Here is a 21,276-nt window from a genome sequence, read left to right as displayed (position 1 = left end):
TATTATATTATTATTATTATTATTATTATTATTATTATATGAAAAGTGCAATTTATGGATCAAATGAAATAATACCTAATTTCGAACTGTGCCTACGTAGAAAGTATTTTCGAAGCATCAGGATCAATTTTCAACGACGAGAATTGAAAAAGATTGAAAAACTTCCAAGGCGTATCCTAATTAGAATACCTTACACAATAAACGGGATTAAGGGAAGATTGAAAAAGAATGGTGGACCAAATTGAAAGAATATACAGTACAGCTTCTGGAAAATTAGCGAACAAGTTTCGTGATTTAAATTCCGATCAAGATGGATTAAAATGTCGAAAGATCGCAAACATGGCGGTTCGTGATTTGTGTTGCAGTGAACGGTAAATATTTGAAACAATTAAATACGAGTGGAAGATATTAATTAATATAGCCAATCTCTGAGATTAAAAAAATAAATGCTGAATGAATAAAATACTAAATAAAATTTTTAAAATGATTGAAGTTACGTTCAAATCTAATCATAGTCTAAAAAATACAATTAAAAACAGTAATTAAATAAATTTCCAAATTAGTGTAATATTTTTGCAAGGATAATTAAATTACAATGACGAATGTTATTTTATCTTCACAATTTATTCATGGAATGTTAGATAAACGATGATATAATATAAAAATATAATAAATATAAAGTTCGAAGAGCATGAAACTAGGAAAAAATATAGTTTTCGAAGAATTTATTTGTTTGATAACAAAATTGTCCGAATTTTATATTTTGTTAAAAAAAATTTTGAAATTTACTATCCATTAGCTAGATAACAAATTATTTATGATATTGATAATGTAAAAACCTTTAGAAAGAAACGAAAATTTGAATATATTAAAAAGGGTCGAAGCTGCAGAAAGCATAATTAAATGGAAATTAAATTACCATTTATAGCGAATTAGTAAATTATTACTCGAAAATGGGATGAAGGAATACAAAATTTCTGAATACAATTCGTGTCAAATTATAGGAGAAGTGAAAGAAAATAATTTAAAATACTTTTTCGCTTTCTCGTTATTATTAAATTTTGAAACAGTAATAAAAAATATTCAAATTCGATGAAATTACTCAAATAATCTTTGAAAAAATTTATTCGCATATACTATGATAAAGGAATATATTAAAGTATCGATGCAAAAATTGATGGAAAAATTGTGGCCCGATTTGAGTTCTTGAGAAAAAATATTCCTCTTATTAGAAAATAAAATTCGCACTTGGACTTTCGAGAGTTTGGAACGTTCCGAAAACTTACGAAATTTCGTATTCAAGTTCCAAAAGTTTCGAGAGCTTGGAAGCCTTACAAAGCTTCGTATTCAAGTTTCGAGAATTTCAAAATTACCTTCTAACCAACCTTTAATTACCACCAAAGATACCCAACTTACTTTTGCAGCAGCCTATTCCTTTACCCGTTATGCTCTAACTGAACTTCCAACCCGCAACTTTAGCACTAGGATTATCCTAGTTAAGACACTAGAACTAACCTGTGATATATGGTATAGTATACACTGATAATATAATATTGGCCCTGTGCAGTTAAATTTTGCCATATACGTGTAATATTTTCACTTATTAGGACAAATGCAATATGCAACAAAAAATAACATTACTAAAAATTTATATATTTATTTATATATTTCATATAATATAAAAATTTCCAATAGTTCGTTACTTCCAATAGTTTACTATATTTTCTACCAAATTTACTATACCGACTATCAAAACTGTTGAAGCTAGTAAGAGAAAGATTATTTAAATAATAATCAATATGTATGCAGTAAAACCAGGAAACTAAATAATTACTAAATTATATCAATAACTATAATTATAAAAAATAATTATAGTAAGCAATTAAATAAGTATAAAATTATATACAGGATGTTCCAGTTGAAAAGTTTCAGAGACTAAAGTATTGTAGGTGAATGAATTCATCTTGAAATAAGCTATCCGTTTAGATAAAAAAGAATATAAGGTTTCATTAAAAAAAGCAAAGTCACCTTGAAATCTCGGAAGCACGTTCACCTGGAAAAAATTTATGACTATCATAAAATACCTCCCTTAAAATAGAGCAAGTTTCATCTGAAATATTTTTTGAAACGAATTATAGTTCAGGAAGTAATTGAATCCGACATTTCAAATCGGACACCCTGTATATAATTTTATAATCATTTAATTGTTTATCATAATTATTATGGCAGCTAAAGTGCGGCTAGATAATAGACGATATATAATACATAATTACATATAATATGTTACATCCTTATTGCAGCAAAGCTTTCTAAAAAATTTCCCAAATTCGATCCGAGAAATCGAAAATCGCTCATTTCGACTTCCTCCATAACCTCACTGTTCAAATCGCTACGTCGTGGCGGAAGAAACAGAGGGAATCATCTTTATGCAAACACAAAAAATTTTCAAATTTTAAACAGCAATATTGGATCCATTATTAAGATTTCAAAAATTTTGACATTAGATTTGGAATTAGCGACCCAAAAAATGGGATATAACCATCGTTTATACAAATCCCTCATTCCCAGAATTGATTTTCGACTTTAATCCACCATATTGGATTTGATAACTCGAATTTTAAAGTTTTGACCCTAGATTCGGAATCAGTAACTCCGAAAACAGAACATAACCAAAATTTATAAAAATCCCCGTACTTTTTAATTTTTGGCCAGTTTCAGTAGCTTCGTGGTTCATTGTGCGCCGTCGCAGTAAGAGGATGCTCGCGATCGCAGTGATCCCTAGCGTCAACCGCGGCAGAAGGGGGCCCAACACGTGTCGCTGGCGCGGAACGCTAGTTACACGGGCCAGTCGGTCGGTTAACCTCTCCCGCTGCAGTACCTTTCAAGAGTCCTCGTGCATCGTGGCGCGCGAGTCGCGCGGTCCCCGGTTAGTCGGAACATGATCCTCAGGCGCCTCGCTGGCCGCTTTCTGCAACTGGCCTTACTCTCGAACCTCGCGTTCTCGTCGACGGTGGCGCGTTGGAGTGTCGCGTGGTGGTTGTCGCCCTGTGTTTGCACACTGATCGTGTTCCCATCGAGCAGCCAGCAATGGTCCTTGCTGGGCTTGAGCCTCTGGCCGAGCCAGGCCGCTGTGAAGCCGTTGGATGGATTCGATTTGAGCGGAAATTCAATCTCCAGGGGTAAGTTCCCGGAGTGGCGTTCCGTGTTTCTTTGTCGTTGCGACGTAACTCCACGTCCTGTGTTTGCCCCAGGATTTCTCTTGCCTCTAATCTCACGCGCATGCGGAAGCGTCTTGCCTTCAGGCGGGGCTGTCAATGAGTAAAGTCTTAGGCTGTCTGAGGAAAGAGTTTTCGGAAAGACTTTGTGGGTTTAATTGGGGAAGAGGGGTGGGTTGAAAGGGGAATTTTTTAATTTTTGTAACTTCTTTTATTTAATATTATTGTTATTTTTTTAAATATATTTTTATCGGTTTTATTAATTTTTGAGATTGTGGGAAATTCGAGGTTATGTTGTTTTAATGTCGAACCTATCATGATTTAGATAAAAATTTCGTATTTAGTGATGTGGCTTTGGTCACTTGTATGTGTGTAATCAATTCTTCGATATTTTCCTTAGTCTGTTTGCTTTGGGGCTCTGCTTTCGTTCCTTCATTCACCGGTTATTTGACCAGTTGTGGTAGATTCAGTGTAAACTCACCATTATGTAACTGTATAATTACTTCATAAATAATTTTTTCATTCCATTTAAGGTAAAAATATATCACTGAACGAAAAAATTAAAATTATTACAACTATTAATGATCACTATAATTAATAAGAGGAATATCGATAGAATAAATAAAATTTAATTCAATTTTTTAATTAAATTAAATGTAATTAGTTATTCAAAAATTTCCGGACTTTTATGCTTGGCTTTCAATCAATTAAGAAAGGGTTTTGCAATTTTACAATTACGGTATTTTTTCTTTCTCTTCTTCCTTTTTTTTAAAATTTTATTTTACGTTATGTTTTCTATGACATCATGAGAAGATTTCAAAACAAAAATTTTATTGAAATTGTATGATCACCATCTTTTTCTTCTTTTCTTTTTGTTATGTTATTCTGAATAGTGTTTTTTATAGTATTTTGTGAAATTCTTAAAACTTTAAAAATTTGATGTGTCGATATCCTTTTGCATTAGAAATATTTTATTGAAATTGTATGATCACCATCTTTTTCTTCTTTTCTTCTTGTCATTTTATTTTACATCGTGTTTTCTGTAGTATCTTGTGAAATTCTTGAAACTCTTAAAATCACCGTCTCTTTCTTCTTTTCTTCCTGTTATGTTACTCTGTATAGTATTTTCTATAGTATTTTGTGAAATTCTTGAAACTTTAAAAATTTGATGTGTTGATATCCTTTTGCATTAGAAATATTTTATTGAAATTATATGATCACCATCCCTCTTTTCTTTTCTTCTTGTTACGTTACTCTATATAGTGTTTTCTGTAGTATCTTGTGAAATTCTTGAAAATCTTAAAACTTGCTTTGTCGATATCCTTTTGCATAAGAAATATTTTATTGAAATTGTATGATCACCATCTTCTTCTTCTCTTTTTCTTGTTACGTTACTCTGTATAACGTGCTCTTGGGAAGATCATGGGAAGATCTCGACACTCCTGAAATTCGAGGTGTTAATCCTGTTTCGTCATAGGGATATTTCATGTCCACGATCTTCTTCTTTTTCTTTTCATTTTATTTCACATGGTGTTTCCTGCGCTCTCTTGGAGAGATCTCGAAACTCTTGGAGCTTGATCCTGTTTCGCGGGAGAAATATTTTATTTGAAGAATTGGACGTGCAATTTTACGCCCACGATCTTTATTTTCTTCTTTTCGCCGTGTTCCACATAATTTTTTCCGTGGTATCTTGATTAGTTCTCGAACCTCTTGAAACTTGCATTGCCGATCTCGTTCGATAAGAGAGGAATATTTTATTTCAAGAACTGAACCTGAAATGTTACGATCGTGACCTTCTTCTTCTTTTTTATTTCATTTTACGCTGCATTTTCGGTGGTACCTCGAATACTTTCCAAACTCGATGTGTCCCTATTTTGTTACATAAGAGAATATTTTGTTGTGAGACCTGGACCTGTTCTCGTTCGATCGTGATCTCTTTCTTATTTCTTCTCTTTTATTTTGTCTTGTACCGTGTTTCCTGCGGTACCCCGAGACACTCTCGAAACTTTTGCGACTCGAGTCGCTAATCTTGTTTCGTAAGAGGAATATTTTATTTCAAACGAAGTACTTACACTTCTACAATTACGATCTTCCTCTCCTTTTCCGTTTTATTTCGCGTTATTTCACGTCGTATCTTTCCCTGTACCATAAAAATCTCGAAACTCGAGATTCTGATCTTGTTTCGCAAGAGGAATATTTTGATCCCAAAATAGATGGTATACTTCTACAGTTACGACTGTTTTCCTCTTCTGTTCTTAATAATAATTTCATTCTGTGTGAAATGTTTTACGTTAACCTGGAGTATAATGTCCTACGTATTAGATCCATGTTTCATTTGATATATAGTTGATTTACGAAGTAGGTAATGAATTTCTAAATGTAACACAGGAAAACGTTTCAGAAGTTTGCGTACTGATCATGTAGCAATTGAAAATAAGGTGATAGTAATTGATTTAGATTGAATACAAAAATGTCTTTCCTGTTTTATTTGGAATAAATAATTTTTGGGTCAGCAATTTGCTTAGATCATTAAAAATATAAATAACCTTATATAAGTAGTTTATGTGATCTAAAATCTCTAAATAAAAAAAATAAAAAAGAAAGAAGACGATTGCCAAGCATTTTCAAAAAATCTCCTACCGAATATTCTAAATTTTCAGTCGATTTTATATTTTTTAAATCTTATTTTTCTAATTTTAATCGAATTAAAAAAGTTTTTTAATTTTATTCGCAAGAATTTTGAATAATGAAAAGATTGGAAACATTTGAATTCTTGAAACTCGAAACTTTCTTGGGATTCGAGGGATTTCAAGATCTCGACGTTTCGAGAAATCCAACTATGATTTAAAATCCCTAATTTAAAAAAAAAAAAAAGAAAGATGACGATTGCCAAGTATTTTCAAAAAATCTCCTACCGAATATTCTAAATTTTCAGTCGATTTTATATTTTTTAAATCTTATTTTTCTAATTTTAATCGAATTAAAAAAGTTTTTTAATTTTATTCGCAAGAATTTTGAATAATGAAAAGATTGGAAACATTTGAATTCTTGAAACTCGAAACTTTCTTGGGATTCGAGGGATTTCAAGATCTCGACGTTTCGAGAAATCCAACTATGATTTAAAATCCCTAATTTAAAAAAAAAAAAAAGAAAGATGACGATTGCCAAGTATTTTCAAAAAATCTCCTACCGAATATTCTAAATTTTCAGTCGATTTTATATTTTTTAAATCTTATTTCTCTGATTTTAATTGAATTAAAAAAGTTTTCTTAATTTTACTCAAGGGATTTTAAATAATGAAAAACTTGGAAAATTTTGGATTCTTGAAACTCAAAACTTTCTTGGGATTCGAGGGATTCCAAGGTCTTGACGTTTCGAGAAATCCAGCTTTAGTTTCGAGTGGACAGTTTGGTCGTGGAACTGAAGGTAAATAGGATGATTTTTCTTCCGGATGTGAGAGTTTGTTTTATCTGTTTTATCTGGCGGAATTGCATTTTGGCAGGGTTAGATCGTGGGAAGTTTGGAAACAGTTGCTCGTCCTGTTTGATTTGGATCTGGTTTTCTGACCTGAAGGTTGTTCTATCGCGGTTTCGAGCAACTGGTATAGTACATATTATTCATTGCAATTTTTCCAATTAAATAAATATAAATTGTAACATAACAATGAAATAAAATAGTCGAATAACAAAAGTATGAAATAATTTTTTAAATAAATTTATAAACAGATGGGTCTGCGTGGATTTAATGTATACAATGTGTCTTATAATGTACAGTATTACTTTATCAAAATTATTTTACAAAAATAAGTCAAAATTTCGGAAGCTTCATCTATTCACCTTATTATTTCTATCTGCCATAAAACAAAAATAATTTCTTCGTAGATAGGAACGTAAAAGATATATCGATAGCAAAGAAATTTTTGAAAATGATTATTTCAAGGTATATTTTATATAAAAATTTAATGGGCTTTTTAGCAGGAATTCATTAACAATTATTCTGAGACTTTTTACGTAAAAATATCACTTGTATTAATTTTTATTATAAATATCTCACGGTTGACAAACGTTTGAAAGGAAAAAAATGTAAAAAAATTAAAATTTCTGTGTACATAGTGATAGTATAAAACGTGAAGATGAAAGAAATTCAAATTCAAAATTTATACCTAGATTGATCAATTTCCTATACTTTGTTCTCTTTATAATTACTTATCGATCGTCTGTAAATTATTATAATTACAGTCTAAACGTATGCATGAAACATTATTATTAAACCAGCATTCATCTACTTCGCTATTTACGTGCAGCTTAAATACGTGCAAAGATAATGCGTTTATTGGTCGTCTCAAAATTAATTTAATAGCGATTAAAATACATGTATGCAATGTTATTATTATTCAAATCAGTTGCATAATATCTACAAGTGATTTTAAAATTCGTAGGAGTAAATTATTAATCAACTGCTTGTGATTATTATAATTATGCTTACAATACCCATGATTAATATGCACGAACAGATCAATATTTTTCGAAATTTAAAATAATTTCTCATGTAACACGTAAATTAGAATATTCTCTTGTTTTTCAGTTATTATAATTTATATACAATACCCAAGTACTTAACGTAAAATGTTGCATGATCTGACAAAAGCAAATTATGGAATAATTAAAAGAAATAAATCTTTTATGTATACTCTTGAAAACAAATGAAATAGAAAAGAATGAAACAAAGCAGAGATTCCGAAAGACAAAAGAGAAAGCAAACGAAGAAAGGAGAAGAGGAAGGCAAAGAAAGAAAAGAAAATTTGAAAGGAATGAGAAAAGAAAGAAAAATCGATAAAAGGAAAACAAAAGAGAAAAAAATAAAGATTAAAAGAAGACAGCAATAGATAACAAAATCAACATTAAAAAAAGAAAATAACAATAATAGAAAAAGGAAATAGCAAACGGAAAAGAAAATGAAAATCGGGAAAGAGAGAAATAAATAATACATAAAAAAATAAAAATCGGAAAAAAAGACTTGGGAAAGATGGAAGAAAAATCAAAAAAAAATCGCAATGTTCAAAAATCTCAAAGTCTGACTAAAAATAAAAAATACCATTTTCCATCAATTAACTTATTCCACTTAACTTCTTTGCCCGAACTCAAGATATCGACGAATCGCTTATTTCTCTCTAAAATCTAAACGTGTTAATAAACGTAAAGCATATATCTGATGGATGCTCCAATTCACAAAATGGTTACCGAAATTCCTCTGAACGCAGTCCGCAAAGCGTTTAATTACCAATCGCTAAGTAAGAGTGATTCAATAATCCTTCCATCGAGGAGAAATCAAAAACCGACGAACTAATTGCCTCGGTAATTGCGTGTTCATTACCGCGCATCCATTGCTCCAAACAAAATGCAATTCTACTCTAGTGTCAAGCGACGCGATCCACGCGCACGCGCGGTGCTTCTGTAACGTTGATTACAATATTCATGAATTACAAGGGCGCCGCCCAGAGGCACTTCCCTTTCCCATTAAACGTTCACCATACGCAATCTATAACACGAATTCAAACTCGAATTTAAACTCTACGATTTACGGTCGAAAGGTACAATCCGAAAATAAACTGCATAACCTCCCTATACGTATTACGCTTTTGCTGTCCTGCAGAGACATCTATGGAGCAGTGCCGGATTCATCAGAGGGGATCTTCCCCAAGAGAGTAGTACGAAGGAAAATCATGTCTTATTATTTTTAATTTTTAAAGTATTTTTTGTAACGTCACATTTTTTTTTGTTATTTTAGTGACTTAAATAATTAACGCAAGTTTAATTATTTCAGTTATTAGGTGAAAATGGAAGATAAAATTATTGGATAAGGATTAACTCTTGCAGAATTTTTAAATTCGGTTGTTTTTCGTTTTTCACTTTATATGATACCAAAAATAATGTATTTAAATAAAGTATTCGAATTCAGTTCTAATTTACAATGTTTGGAGATATTACTCGAATTTCTTCAGGTTTTCCAAAGAAACATTGTTACTTACTCAAAAATTTCTGCAGTCGGTGTGAAAACGTGGAGATTAAGAAATATTTACTTTTTACTTTTTACTTAATATTTACTCAGTATTCATATTTTTACAAACGAGGAGAGTAAAAAATATTTACAGGATTAATAATGATAAGGAAAATTAATAACAACAATGTAATAAAAATTAACAATGAAATAACAATGAACCCAAAAAAAAAGAATAATAACATGCTATATAATAATGATGCAAAAGAAATTAATCTTCCCTGTATAAATATCTTTTCAGTACTCTAATTGTGCAAATCAGGATCATTTGTCCTGATAAATACAATTAAAACCAATTCTTATAGCATCTTCAAACATCATAACCTACTATGCGTCTTATAATTAATAAAATATAAATTACAGGTCAATTTTAAATTGGTTAAAAAAAAATTAAAAAACGTATGTATAGTTCGTATAGTATATAGTACTTATAGTCCAGGCCACGATATAGCAAGGTTGTAAAATCGGCCAGACGTCAAAGTAAACGTGTTTCTAGTGCCCAAACAAGCGAATTGACAGAAATACGAGCACTTGAGGACCTTAGACCACAATCAGGGCCGTACGAAGAAATGTTTTATCCAGTGTCGAATTACCCTGTAATATTCACTAATACGAGGAAAGGTACTTTTAGTGATTCCCTTAAGGTAAATATCTTACTCGATTCTTTAATATCTTAATTTACCTGCTCATAATACATGCAGGCGAAAAAAGAAAAAAGATAGTGCAGTTACGAATTCAGAAAGACATTCTAAATATTCCAGATAGTGACCAGTATTTACATATTTTGTATCTGTAAATAAAATTATATTTACTAATTGAAATATAAAATCATATATGCGCTATTAATTTATCGTTGGCACCCTCAAGCAGGGTGTCACAGACGGCCCTGAGTGTCGAAGCATCAATCAGTACTGATTCTTAAGAGTTTAATTTACGATCTCGCTATATCGTGGACTATACCCTATTCCGCGCCCTGGCCCAATGAAATACTCCCGAATCCGCCCCTGCGACAGTGAAAGCGTTAAAAGCAGATCCTTCATTTTCCATTTCACCTTCTACTTTCCTCTCTTTCTCCCTCTCTTTTTCACTTCGTTCCCTACTAATTGTAAGACTCAGCATCGCGATGACGAAAGAAAGACGAGTGACGAGAGACGCGTTTCAGAAACTCGTTTCACAAGCGCCGTCTCGTTTACGTTATCTCCTTCGAGTTCTCATTTGCAACCCCTTTGCAGTTCTCAACTTCTTTCCCACCCCGGTGCAAGAGGAGTGCCTATCGCAGGACAAGCGGCGCCGCGGCGTATGCATGAACACGTATGAGTGCCGCATTCAACGGGGGAAGTCCCATGGACGGTGCGCCCTCGGTTTTGGCGTGTGCTGCATATGTAAGTACATGAGTTACAGTCCTGTTATTCTCGATTCATTCGGCACACGAGGGAAACGTTCCGCGAATTCCTCGTTTCGAAATTTTCTGTCAGAGGGAGAAGATAAAGGATCGGCGTGCGGACGCGTTTAAACTTCCGGGGATTTACGCCCGCCACTGGCGCCCTCTAATTTGTTGATACACGGCTGCGCGCGCAGCACAACTGTCCAATTAATTCCTCTTTGTCCCCGGCCTATGCTATTCGTTACTTTTCTTCTTTTTTTTTTTTCTTTTTTCTTTGTATACAATATAAGTACAATACAATATAAATATTTGTATACGATATAAGTACAATATAAAAAAGGCGAAGTAATTTTCTTATACACGTTGATGTATAGTATATCGGTGGTGAGATGTGTCGTCGATTTTTGGACAGGATATTTTAATGGGAAATTTCTTTGAAACTTTTTACTTGGGATTCTTTGTTTGAATCGTTGCTTGAAATAATTTTGATAGTTTTTCTTAATTTAGGAGAATTTTTGGACACGATTTATTTTGTAGTATATGGAAAGATATTAGAGTAACTATTATAGGATGGTGGAAACTGGTTTTGAGACACCGAAAATTGACAAAACAACAAGAATAGAATTACACAAACTCAAAATTCATAAAACTAATTTAACTTAGGAAAAGAACATGAAGATAACGAAACGAAATCACACAAAGACGCACTTTAATTTAACTCTCTTTCCAACACCAAGCGACTCACGCTCGTGATGGTCATAATTGATTTCTAAGGACTCTGTTTTGGTCATCAAGGACCATGCTTTTATGCTTTTCTTAACCTAGGTTTCACCTCCCCATAGGGACAACGTAACTTAATTTTATTACCCAAAATAGCTTTTCCATTTGCTTCTAGAAAATATTGATCGGTTTATAATTTGTTTTGTTCGCAATGGCCGATTCGCGATTTCCTTCGAAATGGTATTCTGTATTATATATATATGAAGCTTTACAAAGCTTCTGAAAAAGTAATGAAGGAAGTAAATATCAGAGTGTGATGACCAAAGTATTTGTAGTTATGTTGGTTTTGATAGTTATTCTTCAGATTAAAAATAGTAATTTTTCTTTAAATATTTAATAACACGTTATTATTACATATCGTAATTAATTATTAAAAGAAAAGGAAAAATAAATCTAATTGTGGTTATGTTGCTACGAAAGATTACTGTCTTGATTAAAGATAATAATTTTAATAATAGGCTTTCTTTATGTACCGTAATTAATTATTAAATATTATTAATATTATATATATATATCTTTTCTTTTTTTAATAATTAATTACGGTACATAAAAAAAGCCTATTATTCGATTTATAATTATATATATGGTCGGCAGATTTTTCTCGATTAATACAAGCATGCAAAACCTGGATATTACACGTGAAAAATTGAAGCAAGTGAAATTCTAGGAAAAGGAAGAAAATTTGGTAAAAAAAAAGTAAAGAAAAAAGGAAATTGAATTCTGTAGACTACTTTAGATTCTGGCAATTTCTTCCTCAGTACGTAACATTTTTATATCATCCCTTGAAATGCACACACCGACGAAATGTGAGCGAATTTATTATTCGATTTAATAGAATAGCAGTTGAAAGTGTCTCTATGAATATTTAATAAGAAAGAAAATTATATTGGCACTGGAATGAAGCAATAGGGTGTTTGCTCTAATTTTTCAGTTTAATGTTTATTTAATGTTTCGAGTAAATATTAGAATAGACGTTTTTAAAAGAATACCACTATATAAGCAAAATTTTCTTTCTCCAAAAATCACTTTAGACTCTGAGTCTTTCCTTGAATTCAATGGTATTTTACTATAGAAAAAATGTATAATAAATATTTAATCTTTCCAATTCAATATTTATTAAATGATGAATAATATGAAATATAACAAACATTTAATTTTCTGCTCAAAGGAATTTTTCTCAAAATTTACTTTAGCTATTCAATGTCATCTGACAATTAGTAGTATTATGACAAACATCTATAATAAATATTTAACTTTTTAATTTATTATTTCCTTGATTTTCAATTAATTATTAAAAAATATATATGGATAGAATAAAGAATATTTGATTTAATTTTTAGAAAGGTTCATCTCAAAACCTACATTAAACATTGAAACTCTCGTTACGTCCAATTATAATATCATAAATAATTATAGCAAGCCTCTATAGCAGGTAAACCATGCAATTTATCTTTCAATTTCCTATCATTATTGTCCTCTCAATAGTCTATTCATTATAATTCTTCTGTCGTCTCACCTAATAATTCAGTGTAATTCAATTCTAACAATTCGATGATACTATTCATCTAAAATTTCAACCTACCGTTTGATCCGTCTGTACTAGGGAAACAATGCAAGGTTAATTACTCGTAAACAAATTGTAAATTATTAGCTGGATCATAAATTACATTTGCAGAACCATAAACCTGTACAATCGCTAAATCACTTTATTTGTCTCGAACGTTATAATTTCACCAATTTTGTTCAAGGCAAATCGATACTCGAAACAGATAGCAAACTATTAATTGCGAGGTTGATATAATCTTCTTATCTAGAGTGAGTACTATCTCACCTCACACACTATGCTAATATTTCTATAACTATCCAGCGTGAGAGATTTAATCACAAGAAATTTCAAGAAATAATTATTAGTCGTGCAAATACGAATATTCAATTTCCCAAACATGCAAACCTAATTTTTATACTTACTAAAATAATTAATATAAATATAAATTTGAATATTTATTTAACACAAGTATAGCATTCACCTAAAATATAAATATTTGTAACATCAAATGTAAATATAAATTCGCCACGCGATGTGCACTGTATTATTAACCCTTTGCACTCGAGAGGTGAGCTTCAGTCACCATTTCATAAAATTTGGAAGATCGATATTAATTAATATATCAAATTTATTGTAATGTTACAGTGTGCGAGGTATCGAAATCAAATAATTCTACAATTCTATTATTATAGAATTCTTTATTTAGTGCTGAAAATGGGTATCGTCAGTATTTTAGTAGAGAATCTTTGAATTTCTACTCTTCTCTAGCCAAAAAATCGTCGAGTGCAAAGAGTTAATATTGGTAGACTGAACTTGCGGAAAGATTTTACCACTCTCGTCGAGAACTTTCGTCACGATGTATAAACACGAAATGTAGCGTAATTTGTGATAGAAAAGAAAGAAGAAAGGACAGAGAGGGTGGTTTCAGGGGGCGAGGAGAAATTGAAAGATATAAAGTGACGCTTTAACCTTCGTTTAACGGAGGAAATATCTTTTACTCTCGTCATCTGAGATTGTGGTAGGAAAAAGGATCTGAGAAAGGAATATTGGAAATTTAATTTTTGACAAATTGTTTGCGACGAGAATGAAAGAGAGGAATAAAGTATGGTTGTATAAAAGTGGATTTTGAATGTTTGTTTCGTCGAGATGCTGAATCTTTAAGGTAGTTATAATTTAGGTAAATATTTTATTCACTGATGCCTTGAAATTTGGAGCCAATTGTTATTTAATTATTTTATGGATTAACTTATGCAGTAATTTCAATCTCGAGTAATTTATGCACTTTAATGGTTCAATTCTAGAATTGGCCAGTTTTTAAGTAATTGGTACTGGTATGTTTCAATTATAGCGAGAGTGCATGAAATATTTGTGTAATAACTTTTATACCACGTGTGGACTTAAATTTTTGATGTAATTGTAGAATTGTGTTACATGTAAAAATATGATGAAAATGAATATTGTGATGAATTAAAGCTCATAATATTTATTTGAATTTATATATTTTATTGTATAATAGAAGTAGGTACATTATTATGAAAATTTTCTGGGAACTTACAAATATTATATTAGAAATTCTAATATGGAATAAAAATTGTTATTAATAGTTTAACCATACATAGAAAATTTAATAAAAGTTAATAATTAGTTTACAGTAGTCTAAAATATTATGAATAATAATATTACAGCAGTACAAAATTCGTAATCAATATGATTTCAAATTCAATAAAAAATACAGATAATGTATATAACATTATATATTAGATATATTATATAACATAGTACACAAATGTACTATGTATATATCACACAATCTGTTACAAAATTCATAATCTACGTGACTTCAAATCCGATAGAATATGTAAATAAAATATATTATACTCTATGTATCTCATCTACACATTGTACATAATACAGATAACACTACTTTCCCCTATTACTCCTTATACATAATTAAGTATCACCACATAATCTCTTACAAAATTCATAGTCAACATGACTTCAAATTCCACAAAAATTACACATAAAATATATTACATATTATACTATACATAATTTTATCTGCACATTAAACACGATAAATAAATAAACAAATACATAACACTACTTTCCTGTATCATTTCTCCTCATACATAATTAAGTATCACCACATAATTTCTTACAATATTTGCAATCAACATAAGAATGTTGAAATCCCATAAGAAGTACCTGTAACACCCAGTATTACATATTACATCACACATACGCAATAAATAAGCAAATAACCAAGTAAACAGATAAATAAACTAATATAAACGAATATAACCAAATAAATATAGCCAACATATAGCCAAATAAATAAACGAATATAACAAACAAACATATAAAATATATATTTAATGTTCCGTTCCAGAGGCCATGTTTATAGCATAACTCTCATTTTAATTTTCGATAATTCTAAAGATTTTATTATTTTGTATTACGACTGTAATTCCGAAGGTTAGACGTGCCTCGCCGTCCTCTGAGCGGATTAAGTCATATATCTAAATACAAAAGTACGTATTCGATACCCATCACTTAAACATCTTACAAATACTGTAACATACGTGTTCGAAACGATATTGCACATTTCAGATACAATAAACAACCACGAACTAGAATAAATAGTTTACCTCGAATGACACTCGCAATCCACAAAATATAAACTAATCACGCAATAATAAGTTGGCGTGTAATACATTTTTCACAATTGGAGAAATTCAATTAATTGGGCGCAACATTTAACACTAGAACTACCGATCTTTAATGGATACCTAACTATAACGTGCACACATTATAGTAATTCCAGCGAGTTCTTCCTTAACACTTTGCCGGCCGCTTACAAAATTTATCCTTCCGATCGTCTTTTCTCGACATTCTTTAAGCAGATGCTTGTTCCGTTAGTTTCAAATATTAGTGCCTTTTTAAATAATAAGAATAGCGTAAATATGACCATCAGCAACTAGTAGAACCCGCGCGAAATTCACCGGCGGCGAGAAATGAGCGGCCGGTAAAGTGTTAATATGAGTTGATACCAATTTTATTCTTAACCACTTGCGGTGACAAGAAATTCACGCGTGTGCCAGAACGGTCCAGTGTTTCTGTAACAATTGCCTAACGACGTGTATACCACGTCGCTGGCGATTCTGTGACAAAAGCATTACGACGTGCGTGACACGTCTTTTCAGCGCAAGTGGTTAAAGCAGTTGTATGTGTTCGGTGATTGCAAAAAGGAAAATTCTGAGACCAGTCATTTTGACTAGATTGGTAGTTCTAGTGTTAAATACAAAGACCTCATAGGACCCAGCATGACGCAACAGTTGCGTCAGCGGTTGCCCAAGCGTTAACTCCCGAACCCAATTAATTACCTCAGTGTCAACAGATTTGTCGTCTATCCCCTTCATTCTCCCGTCCAGATAAACCAGCTATCCCCAGGAATGCACCATTCTTCACCTTAATCGTTCTCACCGAAGGTCGCCAGGCGCAATTCGGTAGATCGAGCAGCTGTTTTAGCTAACGGTATCACAGTGGCCGCGCACGCCGAAAGGAATGATCTCGTGGAACGTGCGCATCCGTTCCACGGGCGCGGAAAAGAAACCGGGGGAGGGGGCACGAGAAACGGGAGGAACGACTGGAACGCTTGATACAAGCTCGAGGACGTACAGCACAGGTTATACAGTTATTTAATTGGCCCGCCGCCTCGCTCGTGTGTCCCAGATAAAAGATCGACTCCAAGTCCCGTCGACCTTTTCCGCCAATTTCTTTTTCGGGATCGGGGCACTTCGACCAGACGCCCCGTTAGATCTCGCGAGCTGGGAACAGCTAGCGTTCCGGTCTTTTTTCGGCCTCCTGCCTTCCGAGATTGCCAGTGATCAACAAGTGATTCACGTTCGTGGCTGGAATCTCGGAACGAGACCCCAGGTGGTTCCGCATGGACGGAGAATCGGCTTTTTAGAGGGAATAGGAGGAGTTGAGGTATGGGGGTTCAACAATGACTTACGATTTATGAGTTTGTTTCCTAACTGTTGGTATTTTTGTTCGAGTCTTAGAGGAGGAACAGGAAGAGTTAGAGAAACTATCGAGTTAGTATAGGAGTTGGATTGTAGGGGTTTGGATAGTAGTCAAGGTGATCGTGCAGGGATAGTGCATGCATAATTTGCGATTTGTTTCCTTAGGGCTGACGATATTCTTAGTTGAGGCATATATTCGGTGTCCTAGGAAATAATTTTAATAAAAAACAGATTTTTAATTAAAGATTGTAAATATTGTTTAATAATAAAAACGCATTGTTTTTCATATCGCGCTCCATTTTTAATAACCTTGACTTGTCAGCTGCCACGCTGTCTTCTTTTTCTCGATGGCAATACTTTATTACACAAATGGCGCGAAATTCAAATCTTGCGTGAATATTGGGACATCCTTTAGATGGAGTAGGAGTGAGACGATGTAGTGAGTTGTATAGGAGGAATAGAACTATGAGGGATTGGATGGTAGTCAAGGTGATCATTCAAGGATGACATACGATTTGCAATTTGTTGCCTTAGGACTGACAGTATTTTTATTTGAGATATGTTAGGGAAATGGAAGCGGTGAGAGGAAGTATTGAATTGTATAAGAGGGACAGGAGTAACAGGTATAGCAGGTAGACTTTGAGGGATTGAAGAATAGTCAATGTAATCATTCAAGGATGATACGTGTACGATTTGCAATTTGTTTCCGTAGGGTCCAGGTCCATATCTTTATTTAAGTCACATCAGAGGAATAAAAGACGTGAGATGGAGTCTTGAAGAATAAAGGAGGAATAAAAGTCAGAATATAAAGAATCGGTCAGAAGTGAAGGTGCTCATTCAAGGGTAACATACGATTTATAATTTGTTTCTGTAACAATCATATATTTGTTTCACTCGAATCATATACGCGACCGAATTATTCGTCTTCTGTGATGTCACGTGATTTGGAGGTTAGGAATGCAAAGGATGCATGAAGTTTCTAGCTACAACTTGTTTCTTCTTAGAAATGTATGGAGCATCTGACTGAATTACAATCAAGCTTACCTAGATATAGTGTCTGCACGTAATAATTTATTTCTGGAAGGAACGTTGACGTTTTTAAAATTTCAGAGTAGGATATAGTGTGATGGAGCAAGATTTGAGAAAGATAACAAGATTGAAGTTTACAGCTATTACTCGTACTACTATTATTACTACTATTATTAGCACTATTACCATTGTCAGTACCTAGAATATTACATAGGGGTATTATTAAAATAGTGTATATAGTATTATTACGAGTAGATGTTTTTCTCCGAAAAATATTTCTCGACTGCCATTCTATTCCCATCCACTTTTACTGAGATAACGGAGAATAGTCAAATCCAGCTGCCAAAATGACTCTACGCGCCAAGACAAATTCACCGAACCTTTTAAACCCAGCATTCCAAGCCGACATCGTAAATTTCACACACGTCTCGTTTCAATCCATCTCGTTTCATCGCTGAAATAAACGTCTTCCCCCCAAGCACTACGATAAGCAATGCCGAACGATGAAAATGTAGACCGTGACGATCAATTCTTTTACACGTTCGATCAGCCCAGTTCCATTCACTTTACCAGCCGACTTCCATCTCTGCGAAACCGAGAACCTACGTCGACGCTCATATTTTATACGATTGCTTCACCAGCCAGGCTATTGTGCCCGATATCATTTTATTAAAATTCAGATCGCACGATTCCTCGTCGCATCAACATGTGTACAGCACTTTAACGGAAGAACGACCCCCGAACGATGTGAAACGTGAGTAAACTGATGGAACAAGCGCGAATGCTCCTTTTATTGTGCTCACGTGCTCATTTTCGGGATTACTCGATAAACGTGTGGACCTTTCTTGTTGCGTCCAGGATGTGTTCCGTTTGGGATCCTTCTGTGTGACACGTAGGTGGACCCTTTGGGTGTTTGGCTCCGCGTCCTGTGTACGCAGCCATCTTGTATTGGTCGTGCGAATGCCTTCGAGTATCGGGATGCTTGGCCAGTTTGTGAAGCTTTGAAAAAATTTTGGGATAATGTGGGGAGACTAGTAATTTTATTCGTTGAGATTTAAAGAAATATATCTTAAATAATGTAGATTCATAGATCGAGGAATAATATATCATAAAAATTGTTGGTATATAGATCATATCTGTGGTATGATAAAATAAACGATATGGATTTCTAGATTAATAAATATAGATATATAAGTAATAAATAATACGCCATAAATAATATAGATTTCTAGATTGATGAATAATAAATAATAACAACAATAGATATATAGGTTAACATGTGATGTATAGATTAATAAATAACATATTGTAAATAATATAGATATATAGATCGACAAAGAGTGTATCATTAATAATATAAATATATAAATTGATAAATGATATTATCAAAATTATAAATGTATAAATATAATTGATAGATAATACCTCATATAAAATATAGATATATAGATATATAATAAATAATATGTTAAAAACAGGAATATATTTCAATTGTAATTAAATTAAAATTATATGTAGGGTTTTATTTACTCACGAAATGAAATTATAGAATATAAATGGTAGAAAGAAAAGTTATTAAAGCGTGTTTCACTTCGCCATCTTTCCAACGTCATTTTGCGACTACTGGTCACGTGCACTAACGGTTTTAAGTTTCGCGCTATTCGGAAAGCGTGTACCGCAAATTAAAGAAAATTTAAGATTAATATATAGTGTTTTATTTATAAAATGGTGTTATGAAATAACAATGAATATAGATAGTAAATGAAATTGAGATTGGACAAAGATTAATTAAATGTAATATTTTTATTTTCTTTTCTCATTAATGTATCTTTTTCTATATGATAGTTTCAAATATTTTAAATATCTTTTTCTTTTTCACAGAATTAACAATTTACAATTATTTTCATTGTTATTTTCTTCATTTTCGTCACTTGCAAAGCGAGCTTTTGTTGTATGCAGGTTTATAAGTATCGAGAAGTATATTTTAAAAAATGACGGAGTTTTCGATAATCGATTGAAAAGTGGTTATTCTTCTCGGCAACTTTCATGAAAATATTTGTTTTGTATTAATACGAGTGTCTTCAACGAGTATTAAATGCTTATGAGTGGTAGTGTATATCGTCTTGTAGACCGAGGTATATTGATTTTAAATTGAGTTCGACGAGGGAACTTCGGTGACCTGAAAATTTGAATGTTTTCGAAGATTGCCAGCTTGTGATATCAAATAATATCGTTCCAGATATCCAATAATACCCGCTCGTGGTTCGTTTTCAATTTTAAACTGCGAAATCGTGTATCGCGAAATTAATTGTTTTCCACGTTTTGTTGTTATAAAATCCTAAATGACACGAAATTTTTAATCGATATCCGAAATAGATTTACGCGAATAAATATGAGCCGAGAAACGTTTTATTTTCGAGATTACCTTTATTCATCCTATTACGTCCATTAATACTTCTATCAAATTTGTCATAATTATGAGAATGTGCTTTCTTGCTAAGTCTAGTAAAAAGTTCATTCACGTGTTTCGAAATATATAAAGACGTATTAAAATATGTAAAAATATATAAAAATAAAAGGTATATGAAATGTAATAAAATATATATAAATAAAAAATTGAGGAAATGTTGTTTGAGTAAAATTTGGAGAAAGAATTTAAATTAATTTAGAAACACTTTAATTAATTTGGAGATATAAATACGTATGACATGAAATTAGTATAACGTAAATAATCAGATATAATTATTACACTTATTGCACTTACATTTTTCAGTTGTCCTTAATAATTCTTTAATTAATATAATATTAATCATTAACAAAATAGAAGTAGAATAAAAATTCACTATGAAATTACAGTGCATGTGTTTCCATTTAAATGCAATTTTTCTAAATTCTGAATATTTTCAAATAAAAATTTGTACTAACAATTTAAATTTTATTTTATTTTTATTTTTACTACCAATTAATTTTAATTATTACACACTGACTGTTATTTATAGACATTTCTATATGTTATTCGACAAGGAATCACGATAACAATACCATAGCCAGTGTCTGAAAGAGGGAAAAAGCAAGGTATTGAGGAAATACTGTACTGAGGTCAGGATGGTTCTACAAAATGGCATTCCAATCAGGAATTTCTTAACCTTATATAAATATTCACAAGCCCTTAATGTATTCCGAGTATTTCCTCGTAATCTAGAATTTTATTTTCAACAATAAGAAACATTAATTCGAGTC

The 21,276-nt window shown here is 32.0% G+C and overlaps 1 protein-coding gene across 1 annotated transcript in view; it reads left to right on the top strand.

The window, feature by feature from the left end:
• The first annotated feature begins 2,938 nt into the window (after window positions 1-2,938).
• LOC108549037 (uncharacterized) overlaps window positions 2,939-21,276 on the top strand; it is a 40,000-nt gene continuing 21,662 nt past the window's right edge. Inside the window, exons 1-2 of the mRNA XM_017902248.1 lie at window positions 2,939-3,179; window positions 10,505-10,654. Of these exons, the coding sequence (XP_017757737.1) occupies window positions 2,939-3,179; window positions 10,505-10,654 (391 nt within the window). The remainder of the gene's footprint in view (window positions 3,180-10,504; window positions 10,655-21,276) is intronic.

Source organism: Eufriesea mexicana, unplaced genomic scaffold (assembly GCF_001483705.2).
Source record: "Eufriesea mexicana isolate 0111107269 unplaced genomic scaffold, ASM148370v2 scaffold1801, whole genome shotgun sequence".
Classification (NCBI taxonomy): domain Eukaryota; kingdom Metazoa; phylum Arthropoda; class Insecta; order Hymenoptera; family Apidae; genus Eufriesea; species Eufriesea mexicana.
The sequence above is the reverse complement of the archived record's forward strand: the minus strand, read 5'-3'. Positions and strand labels throughout refer to the sequence as shown.